Below are 27542 nucleotides of genomic sequence, written 5' to 3'. Positions count from 1 at the left end.
ATTACTGCTAAGTTTGATGAACACGATTATTTCACCTCTGGAGGACAGTAACTTGCAGGAGACTGCAAGTTCTTTAAGGACACAGATGTTTGGTCCAAACACCTTTATCTCCCAAGACGACTCAGGTTATTCTGACAGGTAAAACAAGATTGTGCAAATATGCAACAGTGATCTAATCAGCTGGAACAACAGCAATATTTTAACTGGCGCTACCTTTTAACAGCATCATTAAGGGCTCTCATTACTCTTTTATTAGAGGCTCACTCTATTTCTTATCAGATTACAGAATGAACATAACTCATGGCACTGATTTGATCTCTTGTTAAAGAGGATTACAGCTTTGCATTAACTTGGATTGACACGGTTTATAATTTGCTGTTGATACACATGCTGGCGGTGTCACATGTTTGACCCCCTCCCCACAGCATCGCTGAAGAAAAGGACACCCATACATCATCATTAAAGATGGCACCCAGTGCAGAAATGGGAGGCAAAAGGAGGCTTTTCTGCGGTAAAGTCAGGCAGGACAAAAGAGACGTGTTCTCAAGTGGAAGCTGAAATTCAGAATGGGGATTTATAACTGGGTGAAGGTGGGGGAGACTATATCGGCTTTTAGGTGGGTTGTTTTTTACGTCAGCAAATGGTTCTTCATCACAGAGGAGGACTTTGTATCCATTATGAGCCAGATTAGAGGGAAGAAGATGGCCATAACAGGACTGTGTCAAACCATGCAGTTCCACCGCAACGTGAGGGACAAAAGCCTTTCCAGGACCTGGGGACATTTCCCCTGCGCTTCTCAGACCTCTCAACATTGTGATTGTCACCAGTTAGTGAACTGGTCCCTGCCTTCGGTGGTACTGATCGTACCCCACCAGCTGATGGTGTTAGTTTAGCCAGATAACCTGTTTGCCTGGGGTGGACGTTCCTTTATTGTCATGTCCCTGGTCTGTAGGAACCCCGGGCAAAGCGGGGGTTCAAGCTAGGGCTGCGTGTCTGTGTTGTGGCTCCTTTCTTCCAGCTCCTGTGTACTGCCCATGCGTTGCAGGGCTCATCATGGTGCATTTTCTCACGTATATATTTTTTTTTAGCATATGGTCAAGTTCCAACACACTGTGCTTTACCATGTATGCCTGTATATACATATAGATAGTCTCCCCATGCCTGTGGTGGTACGTTTTGTGTTTGACTTTGAAAGCGCAGACTTGCAAGGCAGCAGAACTGGTCTCAGGGCAGGGGTCACTGCCTGAAATCCCACGGCCAAGTGCAAGAAATTAAGTCCGTGACTCCACAGTCCCGTTGGCCTCAGGTCATGCTTGGTAGAAGAGCATCCAGCCCACTCTTGTTCTTGCACAAGCAGACCAGTGCCTGCTGGGAATCTGAATTAAGACACAGATTATCCAGCTGCCAGTGAGGTTTGGATTAGAGCATTTCCCTTGGATTCAACCAGGATGTTGTGTATTTTCCCAATCAGCATTCTCACTCTTGGACTTAGTGCAGTTGCTTTGTCACAGTGTGTCTTCCTGCAAGCAGAGGGGGGTACGTAGTAGGAAATCCTGGTATTAAAAGATTAATTTACTTATATGACATAAGAGTTTAGTATTTAAAAATAAAAAAAAAGGTTGGTGAGATACCAGCCTTTAACTTTTAGCTCACTTTGTACTTTGGGTATTAAAACACCATGAGACTAGATTAATAGAGGAATTTGGGCTCTGTGATTGTCAATCCAGTACGTTCACCACGACAGAAGTCCCTGAAAGGAAGCAAAGCCCTTCTTTCTGGAACAACTGAACCAGCGGCTTCTGTGCTGCACGGCACAAACCTCAGGTGACCGTGTTTGTTGGTGTGAGAAAAATTATTCTAATTTTTTATAAACACAGCCCGGAAGAAAGGTCATTCTACTTTGTATTGGCTTTGTTTTGGGAAACAAAGGGAGTAGCACTAACATGGAGGGCAGTCTCTCAGAGTGTGCAGTGCTGTGACATTTTAGGGAAAACTGGTGTTTCTGGCATGAGCCTAGGAGTGGGAGGGCAAGCTGCCTACCTGGGCTTTCTGGCTTCTGAAAGAGCCCCCTGGTATGGCAGGGACCCTCTCTGGTCTCTCGGGGGAGATGTAGGGACTCTCTTGGGGCGGTGATGTGCACCCTGCTGCACACCCTGAGCTGGCTCGCTCGGGAACCTGGTGCTCAGGGAGGGGGAGATCTGAGCTGTACTGGGAACCAAAAAAACCCCCACGTGTTGTCCTGTGAAACTAAATCTGCTTGGCTTGATTGTTGGTCCCGAGGCACCGTGGCTTCGGTATCATTCTGCCCTTTGTGTATCGGGTTTTTTGGTGGATTTTATCCCCTAACCTTTGACTTAGCCTTAGAAGTCAGCTCATGTAGATGCAGTTAAGTATCCCATATCACTTTTAACCATAGTTGTTAGAAGGGCTGGTATTTAAGCAAGGAGTTTTTGTATGTTTTGAAGCTGGCAGTAGTGAAGTGGTGTACGTGACCCCGGTTAGTGCCAATGGGCTGAAATCATCGTGTCCCAACATTTGATGTTTGACATCCCTAGTAAGAAGACAGACGCCTCTGTTATGGAAATTTCCTTTTTAAAGGGAAAAAAAATAACCTGTTAAGAGCTGCAAGATGATTTGTCGTCCTTCCTTTGTGAGACAATTTGTCTTCTCCTGCATCAAATCTGTTATAAAACAGGCAAGCTGTGAAAGAGGGAAATCATCCTAGGAATATGGGATGTTAAGGTACACAAAGAATGGTCCCCTCCGTGCGCCTGTGTGCACGTCTGCACAGGGCACTTCACATGCAGCATTACAGTGGCTGCTCTGCTCAAATACCCATTTAAAAACAGAGACTGAGAAGGCAACATTTTGTGAATTTCATGGGGAAATTAAAGCTGCTGGAAAGCATGCCAGTGGAGCAAGCTGGAGGTTTCTGCATGTCCCTGTGTTTTGCTCCTTCTCCAGCCACTTGTCCACATCTTTTATGCTTTGTGCTGTAAAAACTCATATGAAAACGTGACTGCTATTGGGACCAAAATCAGGATGAGAGAGGTTGCATCTCTGCTCCCCTTAATGCTGTCCTGAGCACAAGGCAGGTCAATAGGCAGGTGGCTGTGTGCTGGTGTAAGGGGGAAATGTTCAGAATTGGTGACAGAGGTGGCAGGTCTGAACCCCCGGTCTGGGTAAGTTTGGGGGACGGTACCTTGAGCAGCAGCCATTCCGTCTCTGCTGTCCTCCTGCTCCCCACCCCATCCCCAGAGCCAGCCTCAAAATGTGCAGAGTCCCTTTGTTTAGGGCAAGAACCAGCTTTCTGAAATATTTATAAATCTTGTGCCTGGTCTCATGAGACAAACCAGAGGTCACATGTCACCTTTCATAATTTAAAGCCGTGGGGCTAAAAGCATTTGCACAGACTTGAAGGACCCAATCCTGACCTGCCTGAGCGAGAGGGAATTGCAGCAGACCTTTCTGAATCTCCTTCAAGCGCCGGGCCACGGTGATGAGAGCCGTCTGGCTGTGTAATTTATAGCCGGAGTTGCGCGCTCCGGTTTTGGGCCATGGCGGGGAAGCGAGTGAGAGACTGCCATCTCGTGGGCCTGCCTTCCCGGCCAGCACCGCACAGCACCGCACCGAACCGCACCGCACAGCACCGAACCGAACCGCACCGCACAGCACCGAACCGAACTGCACAGCACAGCACCGCACCGCACGCCGGACACCCAGCAGCGCTCTGCTCTGCATTTCAGGCCCCTCGCTTTAAAAGACATGGGTATTTTAATTCTGCTTTGACGATTGACGCTGCTTGTTTTGCTCCACGTCATCAACCGTAGCGCGGGTTTGTCGCTGCGGCAGTACCGGAGTGGGGAATGCAAGTTGGAAGGTGTGTGAATATAGAGCCAAATCCCACACCCCACGTGCTGATTTAGGGTAAGGCCTTTGACTAGAAATTGAGAAATAAAGGGCTTTGGCTTGTTTTATCTTCCTGGGTACCTGCTCTGCTTGCTGGGCACCTAGTAGTCTGAGTTTCATACCCCTCGACAAAAGATTTCTTAGGATACAGACAGAAAGTTTTCCAAGAAAATGATCCGCCATCTGTTCCACAGCCAGCTTCAGTTTTCATCAGGAGACGCGTTTTTTTCAGCCTCCCTTTCTTCATGGGTGTTCATGTTCTATCTTTTGCCAGTTTTTGTGAATTAAAAATTCATTGTTCCCAATGGAGGATGCCAGTAGGAATGGGGTAGCTAGAGTTATTGCAGTAGTGCTTGTGGCATAGTCTAAATTATATTTATTTTTTTTATATTTTTTTTTTTTGGCCTGGAAGAAGAGAAGAAGTAAAAGGTACGTGGTAAAAGGTAGAGAAATTTGTTGGAAGGTATTTTTACTAGAACAGCACAGCAGTGATTCATGCAGTATTGCTATATTAATAACACTCTGACAAAGCCCCACCAGAAACTCAAATTTCCCTCTTAATACTGCTCTTCTACTGGTTCAGAGAACTATATTTAAAAAAAGAAGTAGCATGACTATAATTACACGAAATAGTGCAGGCTTAGCTGTTCCCCCCTCCCATGAGCAGGTATGTAGTTGTTTTCCCCTTTGCATATTTGGTGGAATAGTGCTACTGCAGATGGGCAAAGCAGATTTTTGGGGAACTGTTAACAGTTTTTACGATTTATATTTTGACGATTCATATATTTATCAAATAGCTATTGCTATTAATATTGACCCAGGGCACTCCTGCCCTCTGTCTGTGCGTTTCCTTGCCCTCTGTTGCAAGGATTTTGGCTGTAGTAGCAATACCTGGGATTTGGAGGGTGGTGAAGTCCGCTGGTCAGTTAGCACCCAAAGCTCACTGTCTGAAGTAGCTGTTCTTTTTATTTTAATTTTCTTTTTTCAAAACACTGGCGTAGAGGTGAAATCGCCAGTTTGCACGGCGGGGAGGTGGTCAGCGTTTCTGCAGCGCCGTGGAGCGGGATCTGTACACGGGGCTCGGGTTGAGCTGGGCCTTGGCACCTCTTCTGCGCGCAGCCAGCTCCTTTGTCTGCAAAGCTCCCCGTCGCAGCGTCGTGACAGGGGCTCCCCGCAGCCGGGAGCGTTGCCGTGACCGTGCCAAGGGCTGCGCAAGCGTTAAGCCGTGAATGGGAAGACAGTCGAGCCGCTGGCTTGGGGGTTACGAGGGGAATGCCCTCCCCTGGGTCCGCGGCGTGGCGAGCAGCGCAGGGGCATCCCTTCCTCGCCCTTCCCACGAAACCCGCGGAGCCACAGCCCGGTTGCAAATTGCAGCGAAAACAAGATTCTTCTAACGGCGCGGGGGCACGGGGAGCGGAATAAAACGCCTCCCTCGCGTACACCTTTAGTCTCAGACTGCCGGTGCGTTGAAGGAGAGGGCTGTACAAACTTTGCAGGTGCCTGTGGAGCGGGCCCTGGAGCTGGGAAGGGGTGAGTGCCCGGGCACAGGGCTCCCGGTGCATCGAGCACCTGTGCCGTCCTCTGCCTTTGGAGTCAGCTCAGAAGAAATGCATAAATAATTAAGCCAAGGTACTTACACACACATGTTTTATGGCAAATGGCTGTGTGGTTCGTGATCATTTTTTCCAGAAACAGGTTTTATGATAATATAGTAAAAATATTAAATTAGAAAATGCCTCACTAAGGGTGATAAAACCTTAGTACAGTGGAAATAGGTAATTATCCCCTCTACAGCCTAAATGACAGTTTAAAAGAAATAAAAATGTTAGTGCTCATTACTTGCTTTTGTAGGTTGCAATAAAGGGTAAGTTAAATTTTAATTCAAGGAAGACCCCTGTATCGACCTGCTTCTTCCACACTCTCTACCTGAGGTGTAAGTACTGTTAATTACTCGCATAGGTTATTCCTCAGCACATTGCTAAGACCAGTACCTCTTTGTGCTAAAGTCACCTTTCCTTCATCTGGAGGTAGCGGACTCGCAGTGGGGTGGGTTGTTTCAACTCAGTGGCTCAAGTCTGATGTTTAATATATGTGGGTGGAGGAGAGAAATTTTATATTTTTTAACCAAAATCCAAGTTCATTATGCGTAGCCTTAAGGGGGCTGAAAGTATTAAAATCCACACTTACCCTGGTGAATTGAAACAGAGACAAGGTTAAACCTGGAGGATTGATGAGTTTTACTCTCTGCATGGTTAAATCCTGCTGAGGGGAGATGCTGTAGAATAAAGGTAGCCTAGATGATGAGAAGAGGAAAAAATGAGGTTGGGTTACGATTGGGGTTTTTTTGCAGGGTGAAATATTTGTTCTGTTTTGGGGGTGGTGGGGTTACCCGATTTCCCTCCTTCTCCTGTCACTCTCTGCCAGGCTGTCTACCCGTGCTGCGTTATTATCCAAACCGCTCCACTTGAATTTTTACTTCAGCAGAGGTTGCCAGTGTCGTGCCCGGCAGGATGGGTGCCACAGGGGTGCTGGGCTTGGCGCTGCAGGTCCTGCCTGCCTGCAGCTGCGGGTGCAACCCCTCTTTGCACCCGCGAAACCTGGGGCGCGAACGTCAGAGTCTGTCGGTGCTGGCAACAGTTCTCTGCTGGCAAAGACAAATTCTTGCTTGAAGTCTCCCTGGGCCCTGCTTGTTTGAAAAATGACTGTTTATTTAAAATCCGTAGGATTGGAGCAAATTCAGCATTGATCCCTGAACTCTTGTACCTATCAGAAGACTATCAAAAAACAAAAATGAAGACAAAAGCCTGTGGAGACTGGTTCTCCACCAGTGGGAAAGGCCAAGGCAGGCTGCAAAACAACATTACTTTTGGCTTTTCCCAGCGCAAACACAGAAACTCTTGCTGTCTTTGGCTAGTTTCTGTGGGGTTCCCCAGAACGTGCACGTTGTATTTGAACTTCCCTACGTTACTGAGGACTGTAAAAAACATGAACGCATGTATAAGAGGAGAAGGGCATATGTAGAGGAACTGCAGGCGGGACCCCCTCTGTGCGGCGGAGGTGATATTTGGGAGCAAGACCCCTTTGAATTTTGCTTTTGGCAAGCAGCCAGCGGTTTCGGCAGGTTTGAAGGCTGTTACCTGTGAGTGGGGCTCGTGGACAAAATAAAAACAGTTTCTGTTGCTGGCTGGCACCAGGGTGTGGGCGAGGAGCAGGAGAAGACCCGCAGGCAGTTTGCTGCGAGTGTGTGCGGTGCTCAGGCTGAACGGGGTCTGCCTGGGAATGGATTCGTGCCCCTGGCAGCACTTCCACAGGCTCCGAAACGGGATTTCTTCAGCCCAGCCTTTTGTGTTGCCCGAGCGACTCAGCAGCCAGAGGAGAGTGTGGGGTTTATAGCCAGGACAAAGAATATCCCCACACTGGGCACTTAACGTCGGTGGAGGGCACCGGAGCCATCCGCAGCAGGAGCAGCGGATCCTGCCAAGCAACAGCCGTGCCCGCAGAGCCACGAGATGGATGAGGACCGAGAGCTGAAATAGCGTGGAGGTCGGCTGTACAAAATCTGTGGGAGAGCACCCAGAGCGCTGCAATCGTGTGGAGACCGTGTTGTTCCTTAGCAAAGCACGAAGGGATGGGAGCGAGTCCACGTGCGAGAGCGGGGTGTTATTTAATAGCTGAGAATCAAACTTGTCTGGGTTAGTGGCTGTGCTGCCTGTGCCCAGCACGTGCATTAAAACAAACAAAACTGCGGGAATGGCACACACTAGAGGCTTCGAGCCCTGAGCCGAGGCAACAGCAGCATCCCTACGGTAGAAGGGAAAATGGAAACAGTCCCGAGAAGAGGAGCTGCGAGACCCTGCTGGCTGCTGGGGGGGGGGTTCTTCTTTGCAGAGATGCTTTCCTCTGGCACAGGAATGAACAGCCGGGAGCCTGCCGCCGTCAGCTTGCCGAGGCCTCGTGTGGCTCCCACTACGGCACCTGCGGGCTGGAAACCGGTGAAGTGGGTGCATTTGGTATTGTCATTTATCTTCCTTAGATTGTTTTCCTCAATGCAATTAAGTCACCCTTTTTAAAACGAGGCATATACCGGAGAGAGGGGAGAAAGAATGAAATCGGTGATGTTTCACTGAAAGCACCCAAGCCGCTCAGCCTCCGCTGACAGGAGCAAGCCGCGAGTGTTTGTCAGCTTTGCCCACCTGAGTGTGAAATGATCTTCTATCAAAACACCAGTTTCAGCTTTTCCCCCTCTGCTCCCGACATGTGAACCCTGCTGCGGACAGGAGCCGCCGCGCGCTGCCCAGGAATTTCATCGAGATTGCAGCACAAGTGGAAATGTTTGCTCAGTGTAATGACGGGGTCTGCGCCGAGCCGGCAAAGCGAGGCTGGAGGGCCGTGATTGTGGGAGGACTAAATAGCATCGCTCTGCATTTTCCTTCCGATCACTTGACGGAGCCTTAAAGTCGCAATGTCCTTGTTGGCAGTAGTGCCGCTTGCCAGCTGATTTCTCAGTTGAAACGGCAAAAACGAGTTACGTTTATCAGTTAACAGTCAAGAAAGATGGGAAATGTTGTAGGCTTGGGTGACGCATTCCTCTCCCTCCTCCATTTTTTTTCTTTCAAGTGTCAAAGTTTTCAGCTCTTTATGTATCAGTTCCGTTTTCTAGAAGTGTTTTGATTTTGCATTTGTGTGAAACTTGCCAAAACCTGTGTGCGCGCTCCTGATTTAAAGCAGATACTCCAGTTGTGGTTTCATAGTCCCAGCTGAGCTTTGTGCAGAGAACACGGTGCCAACCATTTTGTTAGGTAAGGAGACACATCCCTCACCAAAGACTCATTTTCTGAGGATAGAGCTACTGATTGGTTAATTAGCTTCTAAATGAAAATTAATTTAAAAGAGATGTGGCCCTGTGAATTAGAATGGTTTCTTGTCTCAGTGGTCCATGCACGTCCATCCATCCTCCTGCACTGCTGGAACGGATACTTCGTTCCTTGTCTTTCTGGGATTAATGGCTGGCGGTTTTCTGCCATCACCGTTCAAAACTTGGAAGTTCCTTCTTTCACAAGGCTGACAGGTAACTTTCTCCAGTGGAAGTGCCTGCAAGAAGCAGACAGTTTGCAAACCAGTTGCCATCTTTTATTGATCTGTGAAGGAGCAAGGCATCAAAGCAGTCCCTAGCGAGAGTGGGCCCTGTTGTGGTCTTAATTGAGGAGGCAGCCAAAATCACAGTGTCATCTCTGTCAGGGCTGAATTTCATCCTTTGAGGCTGTGTTTTACTCATTCTTGAGCGGTGGAGAAGTCTTTTCTCTGCCTGTCCTGGCAGTTTTCCTGGCCCAGCTTCTGCAGCAGCTGCTTTCCCAGGCGCTGGCCCTGACGAACCATCGAGACGCTGGCCCGCAGCAATGGGGTCGTTCGGCTATTGCTCTAATAACCCTGGTCGTTGTTAGCATGCTGTGAAGGAAAAAATCCCGTCCTCCGTGTAACCAGCACTTCACTCTGTGTGTGCCGCCCTCTTACAACAGGCTGTTGCTTTAGAAAGCACGTATATATGTAGAAAATAAGGCTCTCCCGATGCTTTTTTCTTGATTTCCAGAAAGGCATGATTTATAAAACTGCTCTCTCCTTTCCCCCATCTCTCTTCGCAGGTTACTTTGTTTCTAAAATTAAAGATAAATAACACTTCTTTTTTTTTTTGAAGGGGCAACTTGCCTCTGTTATCAGAATTGCTGCATATGTGATATTAATTGGAATCTTGTTGCTGGGTCATTTTCATTGTTTGTCAAGTACCGTCAAGTCCAAGAAAATGTATGAAAACTAAATTATAGTCCCACGTAGACTGTCTGATTGAATCCTCCTTATGGCTCTGTGGTCTCGTACATCCTATTAAAATATTCAATCTTGTTTTCTTACTTGAAGAGCCTGTCTGTAAAGGGCAAACTTATAGAAAACATCATTCTCTAGAGATACGGTATCCAGCCACGCTGAAATATTTACATACTTCTGTACTGCGTGTGATTGGTCTTATGCAAGTTCTCCCCTTTGCCTCTATTTATTAATAAAGATTGTTGAATGCATTTTTAATTATACAAGGCCTTTCATTATCAGGAGTGGATGGTTTTGCTGGCAGCCTCTTGCTTCCATTTTGACCTTGAAAAGTAACTTTCCCCGCCTTCCTCTTTTCGCCAGGACGGAGCTTTATCGTTCCCTGTTTGGAAAACTAACAAGTCCCGAAGAACCGGCGCAGAATTAGCATCAGCCCTTCGTGCCAGGATCGACTGTGCCAGATTGACCGTGCCGGCAGGCTCCGCACCGCGCACCCCCCGGCCTGGCCAGCGCGTGGGGGTTCCGCTCCCTGCGCTCGTGTGGTCACTTACAGCTGCCCTGGAGCACCCAGAGCAAGGTCTCTCCAGCTGCTGGTTTGTTCCCAAAAACCTCACTGAAGGAACATCAAATACGGTTACTGCTAAAATCACACAGGCTCAGAAAGAGGCGGGGGGGGGGGGGTGTTGAGACATTTAGCCTGGCTGAACACCCTCCTCTCTAGCTTTAAAATGAACTCTGCTTCCTCCCAAAGACAATCCATTTTTAACAACTATTCTCTTTAAATTCCTGACCTTGATTTTGCAATATCTGCTCAGCACGGGCACAGTGTTCTGCCTGGGGGGGGAGGGACATGCAATTCAGACCAGCAGGGACCACCAGCCCCCCCCTGCAATCAGGTCACCCACGTCTGTATTAAATCCTTCGAGATTTTTATTTGGGGGACTGGGGGGGAGGGGGGAGTGTTTAAGCGTGCTGTTCTGGTCGTTGGCTGCGTATCTGGAATGTGTGACTTTTTATTTTTCACCGAGTCAAGAGGATTTAAATGTCATTTACATAATTAACATGGCCTTAAAACAGAGAAAAGGTGCTCTCCCTTGCAGACAGCCAAGCTCCCAGTTCCCATTCCCGTTTCTGAATGAGCGCTCGCTGCACACAGGGGCATTTGCTGACTGGCGATGAGCACAACACGGGGGGTACGTCTGGGGCTATTTCTGCAATTAGAACATATTGGTGAATTTTTCAGTCCAGCATTGATCCTGTACGCTTAATTATTTCTGCTGATCATGACTCTGAGCCGTCCTGTCTTCACCATCACCATGACACGCTATTGAAGGATGCCAGCACGAATGTAAAACTGGCCAGAGGAGATGACTCACTTGAGGGGTTTTGTGGGGTTTTTATATCCAAAGGTCAGAAGCCAGAAATTAAATCCCAATAAGGGGAATTTGTTAGCCTGCTGTGACCAATCTGAAATGGAGGTTATCTTGCGTAAATAATATGTACATATAGATGCGTGTAAGATGGCCATTGCTTGTGACCACATGAACTGCACTGTCTTTTGTTTTATGTTTTGTGCGCTCTAATTAAAATGCTTTGTAAACTGACTGGCGAAGTTTGATCAGTGCAGAAAAGGCACCAGCAGCCACGGCCTCTCTTGGCCCCACCAGCACAGCGTTATTTAACCGGCATCCTCGGCGTCACTTTGCCCAGAGCCGGAGCTGCACGAGCAGCAGCGGAGCGAGCAACGAACAGCCAAAATATGCCAGGAGTTTTAAAGACGGAGAGGCAGGAGCACTGCGGGACTGGGGCTGGAAACTTTGTGCAGCTGGAGTCGTGACATGGGGAAGTTTCTGGAGGGACATTGTGTCTCTGAGCATCCATACGGTGCCGTGGGCCCATCACCGCAGAGCTACCGGCACAGGGCGGCTGCTACAGCCGCTCGGCAGCGACCGGGCAGTGGGTGTTGTGCTGATGAGACCCAGCACTCATCACAAAAATGCAAAGGCTTGCAATAGTGTTCACATTTTTTATTCACTGACTGAAAAGCCCCATTTCCAAACTTTTTAGTAAGACAAGGGCTTTTGGGTTTTTTTTTTTTTCCCTGCATAAGTTAGAGCTTACCAGGTTTCCAGTGGGCAACTAAATTTTACTTTTGTAATTATTTTTTCTTATTAAGCTTAAATAGAAATATATTCAGTTTTTAAGTATGTAACAGATCCGTATGGAGGGAGGGAAGCCCACTCCACGACCCATGCTTCCCCAGCAGACGAGGCCCAGTGTGCAGGAGCAGCTGATCCCATCTTGTGTCTCCTCGCAGCGATTACCCCTTCCCTTCTGCTCCTGCAGTGCTGCTCCCCAGTCCCGCCTCTGCTTGAAAGGGGATGTATTGCAACACATTTTTAACCTTTTTTTCCCTTAGAAGACTTTCTCTGTAGCTGCATTGTTGCACTTCACTGTGTCCCTGGAGCTGCCTGCAGAGCTGATATTAATTAATCATTTTTGCACCTCATCATTACAGATTTAAGTCTCCCTTCTAGTCACCTGCTTCCAGTAAGTAGCTTCCCAGTACCTTCAATATTGTTTGGAGCAAAGGGTCCACCCCAGCAAGGGAGAACCAGCTCAGCTGCAGAGACTTGGCTTGAGCAGTGGGTGGTGTGTGAAATCCTGGGTTTAAAAGCAGGTAAAAAAGCACACCTGTGTAGGTAGGCATGCAGTTTTAGCTGAATTCTATTCCCTGACATAAAGTAGCCTGGGGACAGCCCTGTGCAGTCTAATGTGAGGGGCATGTTAACCAGTTATGGAAATATTTCCTTTGGGCAAGGAAGCAGAGTGCTACCCTGGGAGGCGTTGTGAGGTTTGGGGTTGGTTTTTTTTAAAGCAGGGAGGAAAAAAGTGTGATAATGTTAAACCCAGCTCCTCCGACCAGTGCACCCAGGAGGACTACCTGGATTTTTGCCTGTTCTTTAGGCAGCCGCGGGCCCGGTGCCTCAGCACTGGCTGTGCCAGGAGGAGCTGCCGGCTCCACGAAGCCATCGGAGCTTTTCCTTTCCCTGTTCCTCACTGGTGCTGGTCCTTAGCCCTCTCGATCGATGCGGGGAGAGGCGGCAGCGGAGGCCAGGCTCCCTGCCCTGTGGAAGAATGTAGCATTTTTCTTGGCCTCAGGAAATAAGCGCGTGCCAAGGTGAGTATTGACTTTGTGTGGAAAACATACGTATCATGGATGAATAAATCTTTATGCTTGCTTGCAGCGAAGCAGTAGCTGCAGCTCTCAGGGAAGTGCATTGATTTCTCCCGTCCCCCTCCAGCTCACAGCTCTCTGGTCAAAATTTGCCAGGCAGAAACACACTAAATGTCACCGTTGGCTTCTCTCTGCTGCCCTTTCTATTTCAGGATCCCGCTAATGACCTTACATACAGCAAAGAGCCCAGCGGTGATGCTCATCCCTCCCATGAAGCTCACGCAAGCTGCGAGAGTCACAGGCAAAGCACCGGCCGGGGAGCTGAAGGGTCCGTGGCTACAGGGAAGGGCTGATTTATTTTAAAAGACACCTGTACCAGGGTATGGTGAGCAGCAATCCCGTGGTCATTAGCGAGCCGGTTCGTTTAGTTTAGTGTGAAGCCTGTCAGTGGGCTGCTCCAGTGCGGAGGGCTTACACCCGCACACCTCCCCAGCTGTTGTGGTCCTCTGGGTGTAAGCATCTTCCGTGGCAAACACTGGCAATGTCACCTCCTGTCCCTCTCATCCACCCACCTGCACCCCACTAATTCCGGCTCCCCAGCAATGGGCAGAAACCCGTGTGTGACGGTGGCACCTTCCACCGCACCGTATCGGCCCAATCCGCCCGCTGAGAGTCGAAGCGCGTGTCCCCGTCCGTTGCCCTGTACCCGTACTTCTTTTCTGAGCAGCAGCAAAGCTGCGCGGTCTGCCGACATCATTAAAATCTCATGGCTTAATAACCACAATTCGGAAAGGCATCAAGGGGAGTAAATTAGCTGCTTCCAAAGTTTGTGTCGGTGAAATGGTTTCATGCTGCTTGCGCTGTCAGCACAAGCATTAAGGATGTTTAACAGAAAGCACCAGGTCCCTTACCCTACTTCGGGGGTTGCTGTGCCGGCAAGTTGTCTGGCTTCTCTTTGTGGCTGAGGCTGGGGGTGCTGACGGTACACGCCGCAGCTGTGCCACCCCTCTCCAGTTTGACTTCTGTGTCCTTTAAAGTTGTAGCACCAGGGCACTTGATTTTTTTTTTTCTTTTTTTTTTTTTTTTTGAGAGCGTGAGCTGGATGTAATGTTAAAAGGGTAATATGAAACACTTTAAATGTGATAACTTCTCGTTCGTATTGTTTGAAGAGATAAGAGTCAAAGCCCTACTAAGCATGCTTTTGAATTTACTTATCAGTGTTTAAGCAGGCTTTTCTCCCTGCCATCCCCCCCCACCTGGGCAGCGTGATACATGGGGAGAACCTGGGCCGGCAGCGTCAGCTTATGAGGCCCCCGTTTCATCTGCTGACCTTGCTGGTAAGGGCAGTGCTTTATTCCTGGCATGAAAATGGTCCCTCGCCTGGATTTGAATACGCCGCAGGAGAAAAGTGCAGCCCCTGTAATCCCCCAGTAACAACCCATCAGAGCCACAGCCCGGAGAGGCTCCGGCGGCGACGTGCCCGTGTCCGGCTGGCGGCTCCGTCCTCGCACGCCGCTGCGTTGGTGGGCACCTTGCATGGCTCCGGACACCGGCAGCCTCCCTAGTGTGCCCAAAGGATGGTCGCTCGGCCGGGGAGGGGGCTGGACTGTGCATTATAGCCCAGCACCCCCAGTCTGGGCGAACTGGGGCAGGCGCTGCTGACCCAGTTCCTGCTCGATTCCCGCTGGGAGCGGGTGGCCCAGCGGCAGGTTCCGAGCGGTTGCGTCTGATCTTGCGGGGCTGTGGCGTGGTCAGAAGCTTTGAGCGCTGGTTAATAAGGGCACAGATAACCAGGATGATTTCCACTAAGTTTTCCTAATGCTGCCAATTAACAGCAAGTGAGATATTTTTTCCCCCCAATAGAATATTAATTCTTTATCAATTCATGATACAGCTGCTAATTAGTACCTACACAAATGGGCATTAGACCTTTGCAAAACATTGCACGGCAACTAGGTGGTGTATTGGGGAATCATGTGTGCGATGGGGGGGACAGAGGGGTTGTGTTAATCCCCCCCCCAACCCCAACAGCAAAGAATTTCAACTTTCAGACAAACAACTTCATTTACAAGTGTGTCTCTAATTAGCTGCAGAATTAGTAAAGCAGAGTTTTCCCCCCATAGATCGGCCAAACCCCTGAGGGAGGCTGTGGAATAGAGAGAATCGCATTTCCAATTATTTTGTTGAATTGCTAATTTAGTTATTGTGCCTGGCGTAATTGTGATGGGTATTGGGTGTGCAATTCAATTTGTTTTAAATATTTGTGGGAAGGCTGATCAGTAATGGAGCTGACCTATTTCATGGCCCAAATTGAGAGAAGAGACTAAAACAAAAAACAGCTACAAAGCCACAGTTTGTCTCAGTTTTTATTTTGATGTCTCTCATCCTTCTTAAGACTGTTGATGCAACAAAAGGTTTACATTAAAAGATGATGGCACTTTGATCTTGGGCTTTTGAGAGCTTACAGCTTTGGTACTTCTTTTCTTGGCATTTTAATATGTAGATATTTTAGGCTAAAGAGTTTTAAATGTGTTTCTGGAGTTCAGTAGGGTCTGCTCCCCTCACCCCCCCCCCCCCCCCCCCACCCCCCCCCCCACCCCCCCCCCCCCGCAATTTTTAACTATCAGGATTCTGGTTTGAGAAATGCATGAAAAATAACTGCTGGGGTTGTGTTTGCTAACATGGTCCCATTTAACATGTCATGTTAATACCCACCTTTAATGTGGGGAACTTGTGAAAGGTGTTTGTGTTCACCGAGCTGCCGGGTTGGCAGGGGACACCCTTCAACCAAAGGGCCTGGAGGTTCCTTTCCAGTGGGCTCCTGCTGAGCGGGTCCCTGCCTGCTGAGGCTAGGCTTTTCCTTTCTGTGGTTTTTATTTTGTTTGGTTTTTTTCAGTCACTGTAATGTTAAAGACAAATCTGTGGAGGAGGAACAGGACCTGCTAATGGCTCGCTGGGATGGTGGCCCTGGACTGGGAGTTACTGCCAGAGCGCTGGGCAGAGACCAGAGCCTGCGGTGGGATGAGGAGCTGGTCCTTCTGCCCTGGCACCCGTGGCTCCAGCACGGCTCAGCACCAGCCGGCCAGCTCCTCCTGCTGCTGAGGATGCGAAGGGGACATGATGAAGCTTGGAGAAAGGTAAATACTTGTGCCCGATTTGTGTGAGTACTGCTTTTCTCTGGCTGGCTGAGGTGTCAGGATGGGCTTTGGCCCGTGGGGTCGCATCTCATAAGGTTTATTTCAAACTTCTGCAGAGTCTGACCATGGGCAGGAACAAGAGCAGCAACAGGGGCCTGGCGAGAGGCAATGTTCTGTGGTGAGCCCGAGCAGCTCAGGCGAGGGGCACGGCCGAGACCACGAGGTACTTCGGCTCCATCCTGCCGGCATCGGCAGCCACTAGACCTTGTTTGAGAGGTGCCGCATGGAACTCTTTGTTCTTGCCTTAAGGAAAAGCAGAGCTCCCCGAGGGGTGCTCGGGACGAGGGGTGACAGATTTCCACTCCCGGCAACAGAGATGTAATTCATTCTTTTTATTAAAAGAAATTGAGGTAAGTGAAATACTTCAGCACCAGCGAGAACCGTATGTACCGAGGGTGGTTTCCCCGCCACCCCCGCCCCGCTGGGTAACCGACCCACACGCCTGCGGCGCCGGCACTGCGGTCACAGCCAGGGCTGGGGGAGAACGGCCAGGACATCGGCCGGTGACGCTGCGGTGACCCAGGGCTCCCAGGGCTAGTGCTGGAATTTGACTTCAGACCAGCTCCAATGTTACCTAACGGCTGGTTTTTTGGAGCTACTTTACCCCCAAATTAAGTGGAGCCTGACCCAGTGCCTGTAACACTGAAACACAGGGGTCTGCTCTTGCCCAGCAGGCAAGAGACTTTGGCAGCGATGGCTCCCACCCCAAGCGGAAGGAACGGAGCAGTGGGCACCAGGACACTTCCCGTAACACCTGCAGACGTCCTGGGTAAGGGACTAACTTGTGACACTACCACGTAGGAAATCCCGGTGACAGCGGAGGAGGAGCCCAACGAGTTGCCCACGCCGTGATGCCCCCCGAGCGGTCCTGCCTGGCTGAGACATTCTCTGTCTGTCCTGTGTGTCCTGCTGCAGCCCGCCTTGGCGTAAGTAAAAGGATCTCTGGGGGGTTGTTCAGGGGGCTCTAGTGGGAAAAAAAGTCTTTTAAATCAAATTAGGGTTCTTAACTATTAAGAAAAAGCTAGTCCTTCAGACGACACAGCTCCGCTGGCCACGGGGCAGGGCTGCACTGCTCGTCCCCCCAGGGAGGAGAGCAGAGACCCCGGTGCTGCACCTCGATTTTACAGGAGCCCTGGCACCACATGCTCCCAAGGGCTGCACTGCACTTCAGAAGGGAACAGTACAGGTGTGAGGCACTGGCATCATCATTAACTAATTCTCTCATAAAAACATCCCTTCTGGTTCATGCTATACTAAAAGCGGAACTGTAAAATCTGAAATACTTGTAAGACAATCATTGGTGTAAGCTCTCCAGTACTAGACCAAGTTCCATAACGGTATCCAAGTATTAGGGGCTGACCGTGCTTCCCTCCAGAGTTCCAACTTCTCTTTTATTATGGTCAGGAGCACCATGAAAATAAAACAGTGTGGAAATAAGCCAAGGACCGGGGCTGGGGCCAGCCTGCGGTGATCTGTGCTGCTGCCACAACTCCGACCTGGGCAGCCTGGCTCAGTGCCGGTGCTGCACTTACCTGCCATAGAGACAATTATTCCCAACCAGCTGCAAAGAATGACCATTGGAACGGGATTACCAAGAATAACTTTTCTTATATTTCTGTCTTCCCATGTGTATAATGGCAGTCCCTTCCCCAGCCACGCAACAGGACCAGCCAAGCGCAGGCAGCTCCGTTTGAGCCAGCTCCAGGGCAGAGATGGGCGATGGAGAAAAACTTTGCTCAGGTGCATTAGACTGAAACTTCCTTTTGCAGTTCTAACCATGTTGGTGTATTTGACTCTGTCTTTTCCCCTCCTTTACTCTGGCAGGCTGTAACTGCTTTCTGCTTCAGTTACCTACCCGTATGAAAGGGATTAGCACTTACATGAAGTATATGCAACACTGGGACTGCCCATGTCTGTTATCCCTCAAAATAAGTAGGGAAGGAAGAGCAGAAATGGCTGAGCAGCTGGGTTTTGGTCTCCTCTTTTTACCTCCTCCTAAAGGGCCTTTTCACACAGTTTACTGACCTGTTCTAAAGGAACTGGGCACAAAGGCAAAGCGAGCGGGGATTTAGCCTCCAAAATCCTGCCCCGCCACCTTCACAGTCCTGGGAAGCCCAGAAGCCTTCCCCACAGCCTGTCTGGGGCACGGGGACAGCCCTGGCCACACCGGCTTAAATGCTGTTTTTCCTCTACTACTAAGTAACAAGACAGACATTGGAAATACAAATCACCACTGGCTGACAGAGACAAGAGGGTTAACTCGGTGGTGGGCTCCACTCACCCGCAGGACGCCAGGCAGGAGGACCGTGAGCTCCCACCCGCTCCTGGGAGGCAGAGCCCGTCCTCGGCTACAGCAATGCTCTCGCAGGGGGTAACATTGGCACTTGTCAGCACAAAGCTGCCGCTACCAGGCGGGATGTGAAAAGAGAAGCAGGCAGGGGCGCAGGGGTGTAATTTAAACGAGCCCCTGCTTTGCTATGCCAAGACCTCACGGTACCGGAGCACCCTTCATTGCCTGGCTGTAGCGGTTTCAGGTAGCAGCTGAACAGCGAACTGATGCATTGGTCCAGTCACGCTTTGTTAAATAAATAAGGTACAGTTAGACAGCTGTAACTCAATTCCGCAGGCGCTTGTGTTTATACATTTTCCTCATGTCTCTGGCCAAAGAACACACTTCCTCTGGTCAGTCTGATTTGAAAAAATAAAAATGTCACTCTTCCAGCGTTTCCCTGAGCCTCCCCGTCTCGGTACAGTGGTCTCAGTTGAGCAGACAAAGGGCAATTCTGAGCTTTTTTTTTTCCCCTCCACTGTACTGGGCAGGGGGGAGTGTGGGAAATCGATGCTCTTACGTTGAAGAAGGCGAGTCCATTGTGGAGAGGATCCGCACAATCTCGGCTCGCTGGGTGGGTGATATATGCTGGGTCATGTGCACTATCGAATCCATGGCAACCTCCGGATTGGCCTGGACCAGGCTGGAAAGAGGCGAGAGTTAAGTGACGGCAGCCCTGGCACTCACACCAGAGCGCGTCCGACAGCTCCCCGTCAGGCCCGGGGGGGAGGACTGAAATATGGGGTCTGTAAGAGAGACTGGACGAGGCAGCAGGCACTTGTGTGAGCTGACCGTGAGCAGCGCAAGAGCTGTGCTTGCTCGGAGGTCCTTCGTGCCACTTAATTTGCTGGTGGCAGACCTGCTCAGACATGCACGGAGGCTGAAAGCCTGAGAGGTCGGACCGTGTGGACCCAGGGTGGACATGTGGAGGCCAGGAGCTCTGGAGCGTGCCCTGATCCCACCAGCAGCACCTTCAGAGGCTGCCGAGAGCACCCACATCGCCCCCTCCCAGATGACGCAGAGCCCTGTCTGCTGTAGCACGGATAGAGAAACTGGTGGAAATGACGGGAAGAGATGCCCTACGGAGTTAGACACGGAAAGCACAGGAGTTTCACTCCGCAGTTCGGTGCCCTCCCCCAGCTCTCTCGGAGGCAAAGCTGCTTTAAGAGACCTCCAGTGTAAGACATAAAAATTATCAAAATTAGATCTGTTCAAGTCTAGCAAAGCGTTTGGCTCACAAGGCTTAACTGGCTCCGCTGGATGAATGTCTGTGTGAATGCGCACAATAACTCTTACAAGCAGGAGGAACAGATACTCTACCAATGTGGGGGTTTATTTGGTGTAGTTTGAAACGGCAATTGAAGGGAACTGGACATTTTATGACATTGAGCACAGAAGAAACTAGGTAGCTTGCCTGGAAAGTCTGGGGCTAGAAAAAATAAAAGAGAAGAAAGCTGTAAGGCTATTCTGGCCATGTGTGGTCAACACACTGCTTTGACAGCAGTAGCCCAGCTCAGAGATGTGCTTTCTCTCCTTGCCTCACATGGTATGCAGCCCTCTCAAATAATTTTCCATTATCTGCCTCAAATGGAGAAAAGACACATTAGTATGTATCACATTAGTGAAATTTCTGTGCCCTGGCTCTTCACAGCTCCTGTTTCAGTAAAGGGCAGGCATGGCCAGGGAGGTTTGGATACTGCTGGATTAGATCTCTGCTCTGCTGCTTTCTGATTTTGCTCAAGGCACCTGCATGTACAGTAGCACTACAGCCTGTGCAGGAGGAACAGGAGAGTAGACTTTGTACAAATCCCTCTGTTGCACAGTAGCTCCACATTTGCCCCTGTGTTTGCATTTCCAAAGGAAACTGCACTGCCACATACTCCGTATGTATTTGCAACACAAAAAACGCCAGCAAATCCACTTTCCTCAGCTGGGGAAGCGCACATGGCCGAGATCAGAAGCTGAACTTTTTAAAATCCCTGTTCTGCAGGGGCAGAGTGTGTGTAGTTTGCTTACCTCCGTATCTGTTTGAGGATGTAGTCCCTCGAGATGTATTTGATGTTTTCATCCACAACTGAGCGAACGCCTTCTTCTTCCGTCAGCTGTTTTTCCAGCCACTCCACCAGGTCCTTATTACTGTCCCATAAGTATGCCTGTGAACAAAACACACGTGTCACCCGGTGTCCCAGTGCTGTGTCACCGCTGCTAGCACGCTCCCGCTCCCCACGCACCGTTCCCAAAATTTAACTCACAATTATTGGCAGCCTTGGGTAAAACATTTGGCTGGCAGCCTTCTCTGGTTTTCCCAGTGTGCGTGGCTTTTATAAACACAACTAACAATTAGCAGAAGTCAAAAGATGATATATTACTTTTGCATCTCCTTCCATAAACGTGACTAAAGGGGAACCACGGAAGCAGCAGTGCTGCCAGTGGCTGCAGCTGAACTAGCTGCATCAGCCCCAGAAGCTATCCCAGCTAAAATCCCAGCTTCCTTCTGTGATCAGATGCCCAACTTCTGGTAAAATACGACTGACCCTGAGGTGAGGGCAGGGGCGGTCAGAGACGCAGCTGATCTGGGGCTTCTCCCAGTACTAAGCTGTCACGGGACCCACAAGTCCCCATCACCTAAAGACTGACCTGGTGTTAGTGTCCCCCAACAATCACGGGATCCCCGATCGAGCCCAGAAACCGAACAGCCCCTTCAGCAGGTGTGAGCACCGCAGAGGAGGTCGGGACGCCCACATCCCTGAAAAGCCTTGGCAACAAACACCTTTTTTTCTTTTGCAAGATCATTTCACCTGATATTTGCTAGGTAGTTGACTACATAATAATTCAGGAGTGTGTTAGACGCCTAATAGCCTTCTCGCTCCTCTCTTCTCCTCTCATTTTCTTTACAAATCATTTAAGAATCGTTTTGTTAATGGTTTCCGGAAAAGCAAGTACTGCCATTAGCACTCATTCATATTTATGTCATTTTATTTGGGTAATTAAACACAAAGCTCGTCATTTAAAGGTGCACTATCCTTCTCTGTTATCACTAACGAAGTCAAAGTCAGAATGACAATGAGCTCGGTGCAGTAATGCACCGTGGGGCCAAGCGGGCACCTTCCCAGCATGGGCGCAGACCCCAGTTTGCTGCAGGGAGCAGAGCAACCGCTGCTCCAACCAGCAATCTTAAACACCTTCGATCCTCCTGCTGCCTCTGTGGCCTGACCAGGAGCAGGGTGATTTCAGGGGCTGGCGGGGGAGCGGGAGGCAGAAGCACACGATCGATGTTTGCACCCGAAGGCGAAGCTTCGGTGCCGGGGGGGCAGCATGTTTGCAAAGGCCCTGGAAACCCTTGGAGCAGTAGCAGTGAAGCCAGCAGAATAGTTCTCCTACCAGGACGCTGCTTCACTGCGTGCAGTGCGTTCCTCCAGCCTGCCACGCCGTCTGAAGCATCGTCTCACCTCTCCTGCTCTCCCGACAGAGCGACGCCTGCACCTCGACAGCCGCCAGCCCATTACAAGCCTTCGCAAAGCTGATTTTCCACCATCCTTGCCAATACCAAAGAGCGCAAAGGCAGCACTCATACTGATGAGCCTCCACACTGCTCATCCTTTGTTTATATATTTAATTATCAACTTTCAAAGTCCAAGAAATTGTTTCCCTCTTCCCTGGGATTCTCAGAAGCAGCACACCTTCCCCATGTTGATGAAGGTGTTGTTACACCCATGGGTGAGAGCCGGCACTGCTGTAAGGAAGCCCAAAGTGCAGACCCTATTCCAGCCCCCAGCGTTCGTCCTGCCTGTCGCCTTTAATAAGAAACTGGGATTTTTTTTTTTCTTTATGTGTATGATTGTCTTAAATCAGTGATGTCATTTCAACCTCAAGATTTTGCTTATTTCATTGTTTTTTCTTATTATTATTTTAAACTCGTTAGGTTTTGCTCCTTGCTTCTGCCCCTAGACATGACAGAAATGCTCCCTGCATACAAAGTAGGGCACTTAGGAAGATTTCAGGGAAGGGAAAAAAAAACCCCCAAGAAGCTGCCTTACGGTTGCAGACCTGCGTAAAGCTAGATTTACCCAAGAATCCCAAAGCTTTTAGTTTAGGAGAATATTTAATACTCTTATTAATCATTTTTAATCCGTTTGCTTTTAATTAAGAAACAGCATGATGCTTTCCTATCAACATATGCCAGGGAGCAGATTAATTGTGGCTTAAGATAACTCTCCTTGATTGGTGTAATGTATTAGCTAACGAGATGCCCGCTTTTAAAGACGCTCAGACACTACCTTGGAAAGCCTGCTGCCCTCCAGAGAACACTTTCCCCCCTTTTCTGGAACCCCTGAGTGTTTGTGACTTTAAAAATAGAATAAAATAGAATAGAATAAAATAAAATAAACCCTCAGATTGGAGGACTGTGACAAAAACAACCTAAGAGCAGGTCCAGAGACTGCTCTTCAGAGATTGCCAGCTTCCCAGTTTGAGCACAATTAAAAAAGAAATCCTCAACACAGCTATGAGATGAGGACTGCGGATGATGCCAAGGCGACCCCCAACCCCAAGCCCTGCCAGTTAGATCTTACAGCTGATCCGTGTCCCTGCCTTTGATGGTATGCCAATCCGTCTGGCGTTAAACCAGGGGATGTGGGACAACCCCAGGGGACATGGGACACTTGGTGGAAGAACGGCAGGGGCTCCCCTGGGCTGAGACATGGCAATGGTGATGGACCGCCAGGCACCGTGATCTGTCCCCACCATCTCTAAGTTCCTGGTCTGGGGAAAGGGAAGGAAGGCGAGGGCATCCCAGGGGAAAGGCGGACAGTATGGCCGTGCTCGGCTCTGCAAGCAGCAGGACAGGTGGGTAAGATAGGCTGGCTGTACGTCGGCCAGTCAAAACATCTGGATACAAGCAGTGAATCTCCATGCCCTTCTCAGTGTCAGTGGGATAGAGCAGGATTGAGGATATTATTCATTAAGAAAGAATAATTAAAAATAAAATAAAACCCCTGCTTTCACATCACAGAGGATCCCAAGGGTACGCAGGGAGCAGTCTGCACAGCTAGGAGAGCTCCTCCATAACAGCCTCTGTAACTGCGAGCAGCTCCGCAGTGCTATTTTAGGGATGCTGTGCACAGAAGCAAGGAGATGGAGATATTCAGGGCTGGTATATAGAGCATGTGTTGTGACTCTTGGGACTTCTGCTGCCAGTTCTGCCAGACAGCAGCACCTCTGCGCAGCCTTCTTCCCACACGCTGCCCTGCCTCGCTGTGCTGAGCGAGCTGTTCATCTTTGTAAGATGCTCAGATTTTTGTATCAATGGTGCTACGTGCTTGGGAAAACCCTATTTTGCTTTTCTAGCCTGCTATAAAAAGTGTCCCCGTAAAACAATTCATGACTTGGAACATTACTCAGAAGTTTTCTTTCATCACCTAAAATGTTTGTGGACATTACAATCGAAAACCAGAGATCAAACTCCACCTCGGAGAACTTCACTGAACTTAAGCCCAGGAAATACTAATGCTTTGGTGAAACTGCTTTTCCATTTACCTTTACTGTCCCTTCAACTTCCACAAACCAGCGTCTCAGCATAGCCTGGATCTGCCCATCAGTCAGCTCAGGATTGGCATCATGGATCTTCTTTTTAACCACATCCTCTAGAAGAAGACGTCTTAATCTCCAGTAGAAGAAGGTACGGGAAGTTTTCCAGTCTAAAGTGTCCTGCCCAAGACATAAGTGGAGAAGGACAAATCAGTGAGGGACAACATTTCCATGGAGAAATATATATGCCTTACTCCCAACGGCAAAAAAAGGCTGGCACTCATGATATACTTAGTTATACCACTTGCACAAGAGAAATACAAAGACTCCCATGGCTGAGCTTTGAAGACTTCCACCCTGTCATACCGTTAGGTCACCAGAAGCTACATCCAGCCTCTTTCATCTACCAGAAGTCTGCTCCCTTCTGCAAAAAGAGACAGAGCCTCCCGGGTGAGCAGCGCTGCCCAAGACACTCACATCCAAGGGGAGAGGGAACTAGGAAAATCTAATCAGCCAGGGTTCTAATCCTGACACGAGAGCTGTCCTTCAGCTGTGCCATCACAGCCCTTCCCATCACTGAGGGTCCCCACGGGTACAGGCTCACCACCTCCCCTGCCCTCCCTTTCTGCCAGGGCAGGCTGCAGCGTGCTCTGTGGGGTTTTTGATGTGGTCGCTAAGGAGCTACCAGTGAAGCCCAGAAAATGTGGGGGTCTCAAATGGACACGGATCAGGTAAACGTGCTAGAAAACATGATGTACTTGTGTTCTGGGAGCAGAAAACAGCTGGCGGGTGGAGAGGGTTTGCTCCTGTGGCAAGAGTCATTGGGGCAGAGGTTTATTTGCAGGCCCACAGGCTGCCTCCAGACTGGAGACTGCCATTTCCCATGTGTCAAACCCTCCAACGATGTCCCCAAGGGAAGCTCCGTGATACTCACAGTTATGACGCCCTTCTCTTGCATCCGGCCAGGTGTGTCGTGCAAGTCGGCAAACTGCATGGCTACCTCGTGGTAAATGGGAATCAGGAATTCCTCCCGCTCCTTTAGCTTGGCCTCCAGCTCTTTTCGGTCAGCAGGGCTCAGCTCAGGGGTACCTGCAACCAGGCATATCCACACATCAGAGACCTCTGACAGGTTAAAGCAGAGGGGTGTACAGAGGACTGCTGCTCGGAGGAAAGGCAAGCAGCTCTGGACAGTTCAGAGGGGGGGAACAGAGGTTTCTTCTTTTCCTGCGTACAGGTGAAACCCAGACTGCATTTGGCCAGGACAAACACCAGACCATCAGCTCCCAGCAACGCCAAGCAGAGTCTTGAGTCAAATCTAAATGTTCCAGTCCAGATTTCCTGCCACCGATATTCAGGCGAGAGCTTTGAAGGAGTTTTCACCATGGAAACTCTATTCCATTTAAATGCCAATGAGCTGAGCCATCAATTAAGTGACATTTACTGGACTTACTCCTAAAAAAGAATAATGTCCCAACACGCAGTTCATTTAGCAAGAAACACGGACAATGTAAAACCACCTACACAATTTCAAGTTTTCCTGCAGGCTGGTTCCTACCAGTAGCTGTTAGAGCCACTGCCTCATTAAGGAAAACACAAGTTACGGTAGAGATGCCAAAACCACTCATATTCAGTTTACCAGGGATCGGAACACAATAGTCTCAATCACAGACTAACATGATGGACAAGAATAAAACCGTGTCAAGAAGATAATGTCCTCTGGAGTTCATAATTTTTAATTTATTTTAAATCATTCAGCTCAGCTAAAATTAACTTCGATTAAAACAAAAACGTGCATTAAACAGTTTCCGATTAATTTCGGAATTACCTGACCTGGACTAAGTCAGGCAAAGGGAAACACATCATGCTGTGGAGGCACATCACAGCTCCTGCCGCTTCCCACAGCCTAAGAAGGTGCTCCTTCCCACAGCTGCCCCTTTATCAAACAAAGAATGTAAATCCCCTCTTCTCCCTGTAACAGGCCACAGGGAGCATAACCATAAGTGCAATTCTCTGCTGAACCTGCAGTAATTTACACCAGGTCAAAGTTGGCCCAGGAGTAGGTTGATGCTTCTCCTACGCTGCCTCACCAACACACGTGCAAGAGGTCCTTGTGCAGAGGCAGAGTATTTAGAGCCAATCTTAGTTCAATTTAAGCAAAGATTGCAATCTGAGTCAAATTATATGGTACTGGATACTCTGCTGAATTGTGCCATTTTTTAACCTCCCACCCACACCAGAAGCTCTGGTTGCAAGTTCACAGCCTCAGACACAGCTGCCTCCCATCCCACCTCCCCTTTTAAAGCCAAGGTCGCTGGCAATCTGAAGCCGGGTCATGGACAAGTCTTGCTCCGAGCACTGGTGGGTTGTAACGTTCAACCGTCCTACGGCACCTTCCATTCAAATGTTAATATAACCGCCCATGTGTCTGGGAGACATGCAAGCACGACTGCGCCTTCAGTGTACAGAACTGAGATATGAAACAAAGAGGTGTCCTACCCAGTAGCACAAGAAGTCAAGGGAGAACCTGGAACAAAAGCTGATGCCGTGATTCAGCCGGAGGACAATGTTCCTGTCCTAGTTATCTTGTAGCCCAAGTACCATGACTGCATTTTGTGGTGTGCGACCACCAGCTTTTTTTTTCTTTTTCTTTTTTTTTTTTTTTTTTTAAATCTTTATCATTGGAGAAGGATTGTCAATGGGATTAAATGCAACATCTACCATTACATCTACACTTATTGTTAAACTGCCACACTTCCAGGCTGGGTGACGTGGAAGGCAATCGCTGGGGAGAGGCAGGAGGGCAGCTGAGCTATGGGGGTCCTCTGCAGCTCCCTCCACGGCCACCATCCAGTCTAACAGCAGGCTCTGGAATCGCAGCAAGAAGTCAGAGCAATCCAAGTCCCACCCAGCAAGACCAGATTAAATCAGGGGACAGAAGCTTTACAAAAACGCCAACAACAAGGAACACTTTCACACAGCGCAAAATCAAACGGTGGAACTCACTGCCACCAGAGGTCCTGGGTGCCAAAAGTACAAATGGGCTCACAGAAAGCGATCAGACAAATTCACGCAAGGGAAGTTCATCACAGGCTTCTAAGCATGAAGATCGGATATTGATCTGTTCTCAGGAAGCCTCTAAACCACAGGACTGCTGGAAGCTGAGACAGCATCCTGGGGAAAGCATCACACTGCATCTACACGATGCTCCTATTCTTTCTGTGAGCTCCTACTCTTTCTGCTGACCTCCCGCAGACACGACGAGCCAGGGCTGCCAGACCGAAGGGCTGAGCACCCCAGTGGCTCTCCCCAGTGGGTGCAGCACCACAGCAGCTCATGCACAGCACCGCGACACCGAGGCTTTGGCTCAGACCCACCTTTAGGGGCCCACTGCATCCTGGCCCTGTTCTTTTCTGGTCTGCACTACCTATGTTTTCATTTCCTTCCAGAGTTTCTCTTCCGAATCAGAACGGGTTTGAACACACACACACACACACATATGCAGGCACACTTCCAAGCCACAGGCCAGCCATACAATGATTCTTTCTAGGGAAGGAATGTTTTTATATGCCTAACAATATAAATGTTA

The 27542-nt window shown here is 49.3% G+C and overlaps 2 protein-coding genes across 9 annotated transcripts in view; one reads left to right on the top strand and one right to left on the bottom strand.

The window, feature by feature from the left end:
- AATF (apoptosis antagonizing transcription factor) overlaps window positions 1–11330 on the top strand; it is a 56956-nt gene extending 45626 nt beyond the window's left edge. The window contains exon 12 of the mRNA XM_049802409.1: window positions 10090–11330. Within this exon, the coding sequence (XP_049658366.1) occupies window positions 10090–10153 (64 nt within the window). The 3' untranslated portion in view covers window positions 10154–11330. The remainder of the gene's footprint in view (window positions 1–10089) is intronic.
- Window positions 11331–18711: 7381 nt separating this feature from the next.
- ACACA (acetyl-CoA carboxylase alpha) overlaps window positions 18712–27542 on the bottom strand; it is a 138500-nt gene continuing 129669 nt past the window's right edge. For all 8 annotated transcript variants that reach the window (XM_049802387.1, XM_049802390.1, XM_049802388.1 and 5 more), the window contains 4 exons: window positions 24891–25045; window positions 23966–24136; window positions 20447–20583; window positions 18712–19073 (listed from right to left, as the gene is read on the bottom strand). In XM_049802387.1, coding sequence (XP_049658344.1) covers window positions 18947–19073; window positions 20447–20583; window positions 23966–24136; window positions 24891–25045 — 590 coding nt within the window. In that variant the 3' untranslated portion in view covers window positions 18712–18946. The remainder of the gene's footprint in view (window positions 19074–20446; window positions 20584–23965; window positions 24137–24890; window positions 25046–27542) is intronic.

The sequence above is a fragment of the Accipiter gentilis genome, chromosome 6, assembly GCF_929443795.1.
Source record: "Accipiter gentilis chromosome 6, bAccGen1.1, whole genome shotgun sequence".
Lineage (NCBI taxonomy): Eukaryota > Metazoa > Chordata > Aves > Accipitriformes > Accipitridae > Astur > Astur gentilis.
This window is presented reverse-complemented; position numbering and strand designations above follow the sequence as displayed.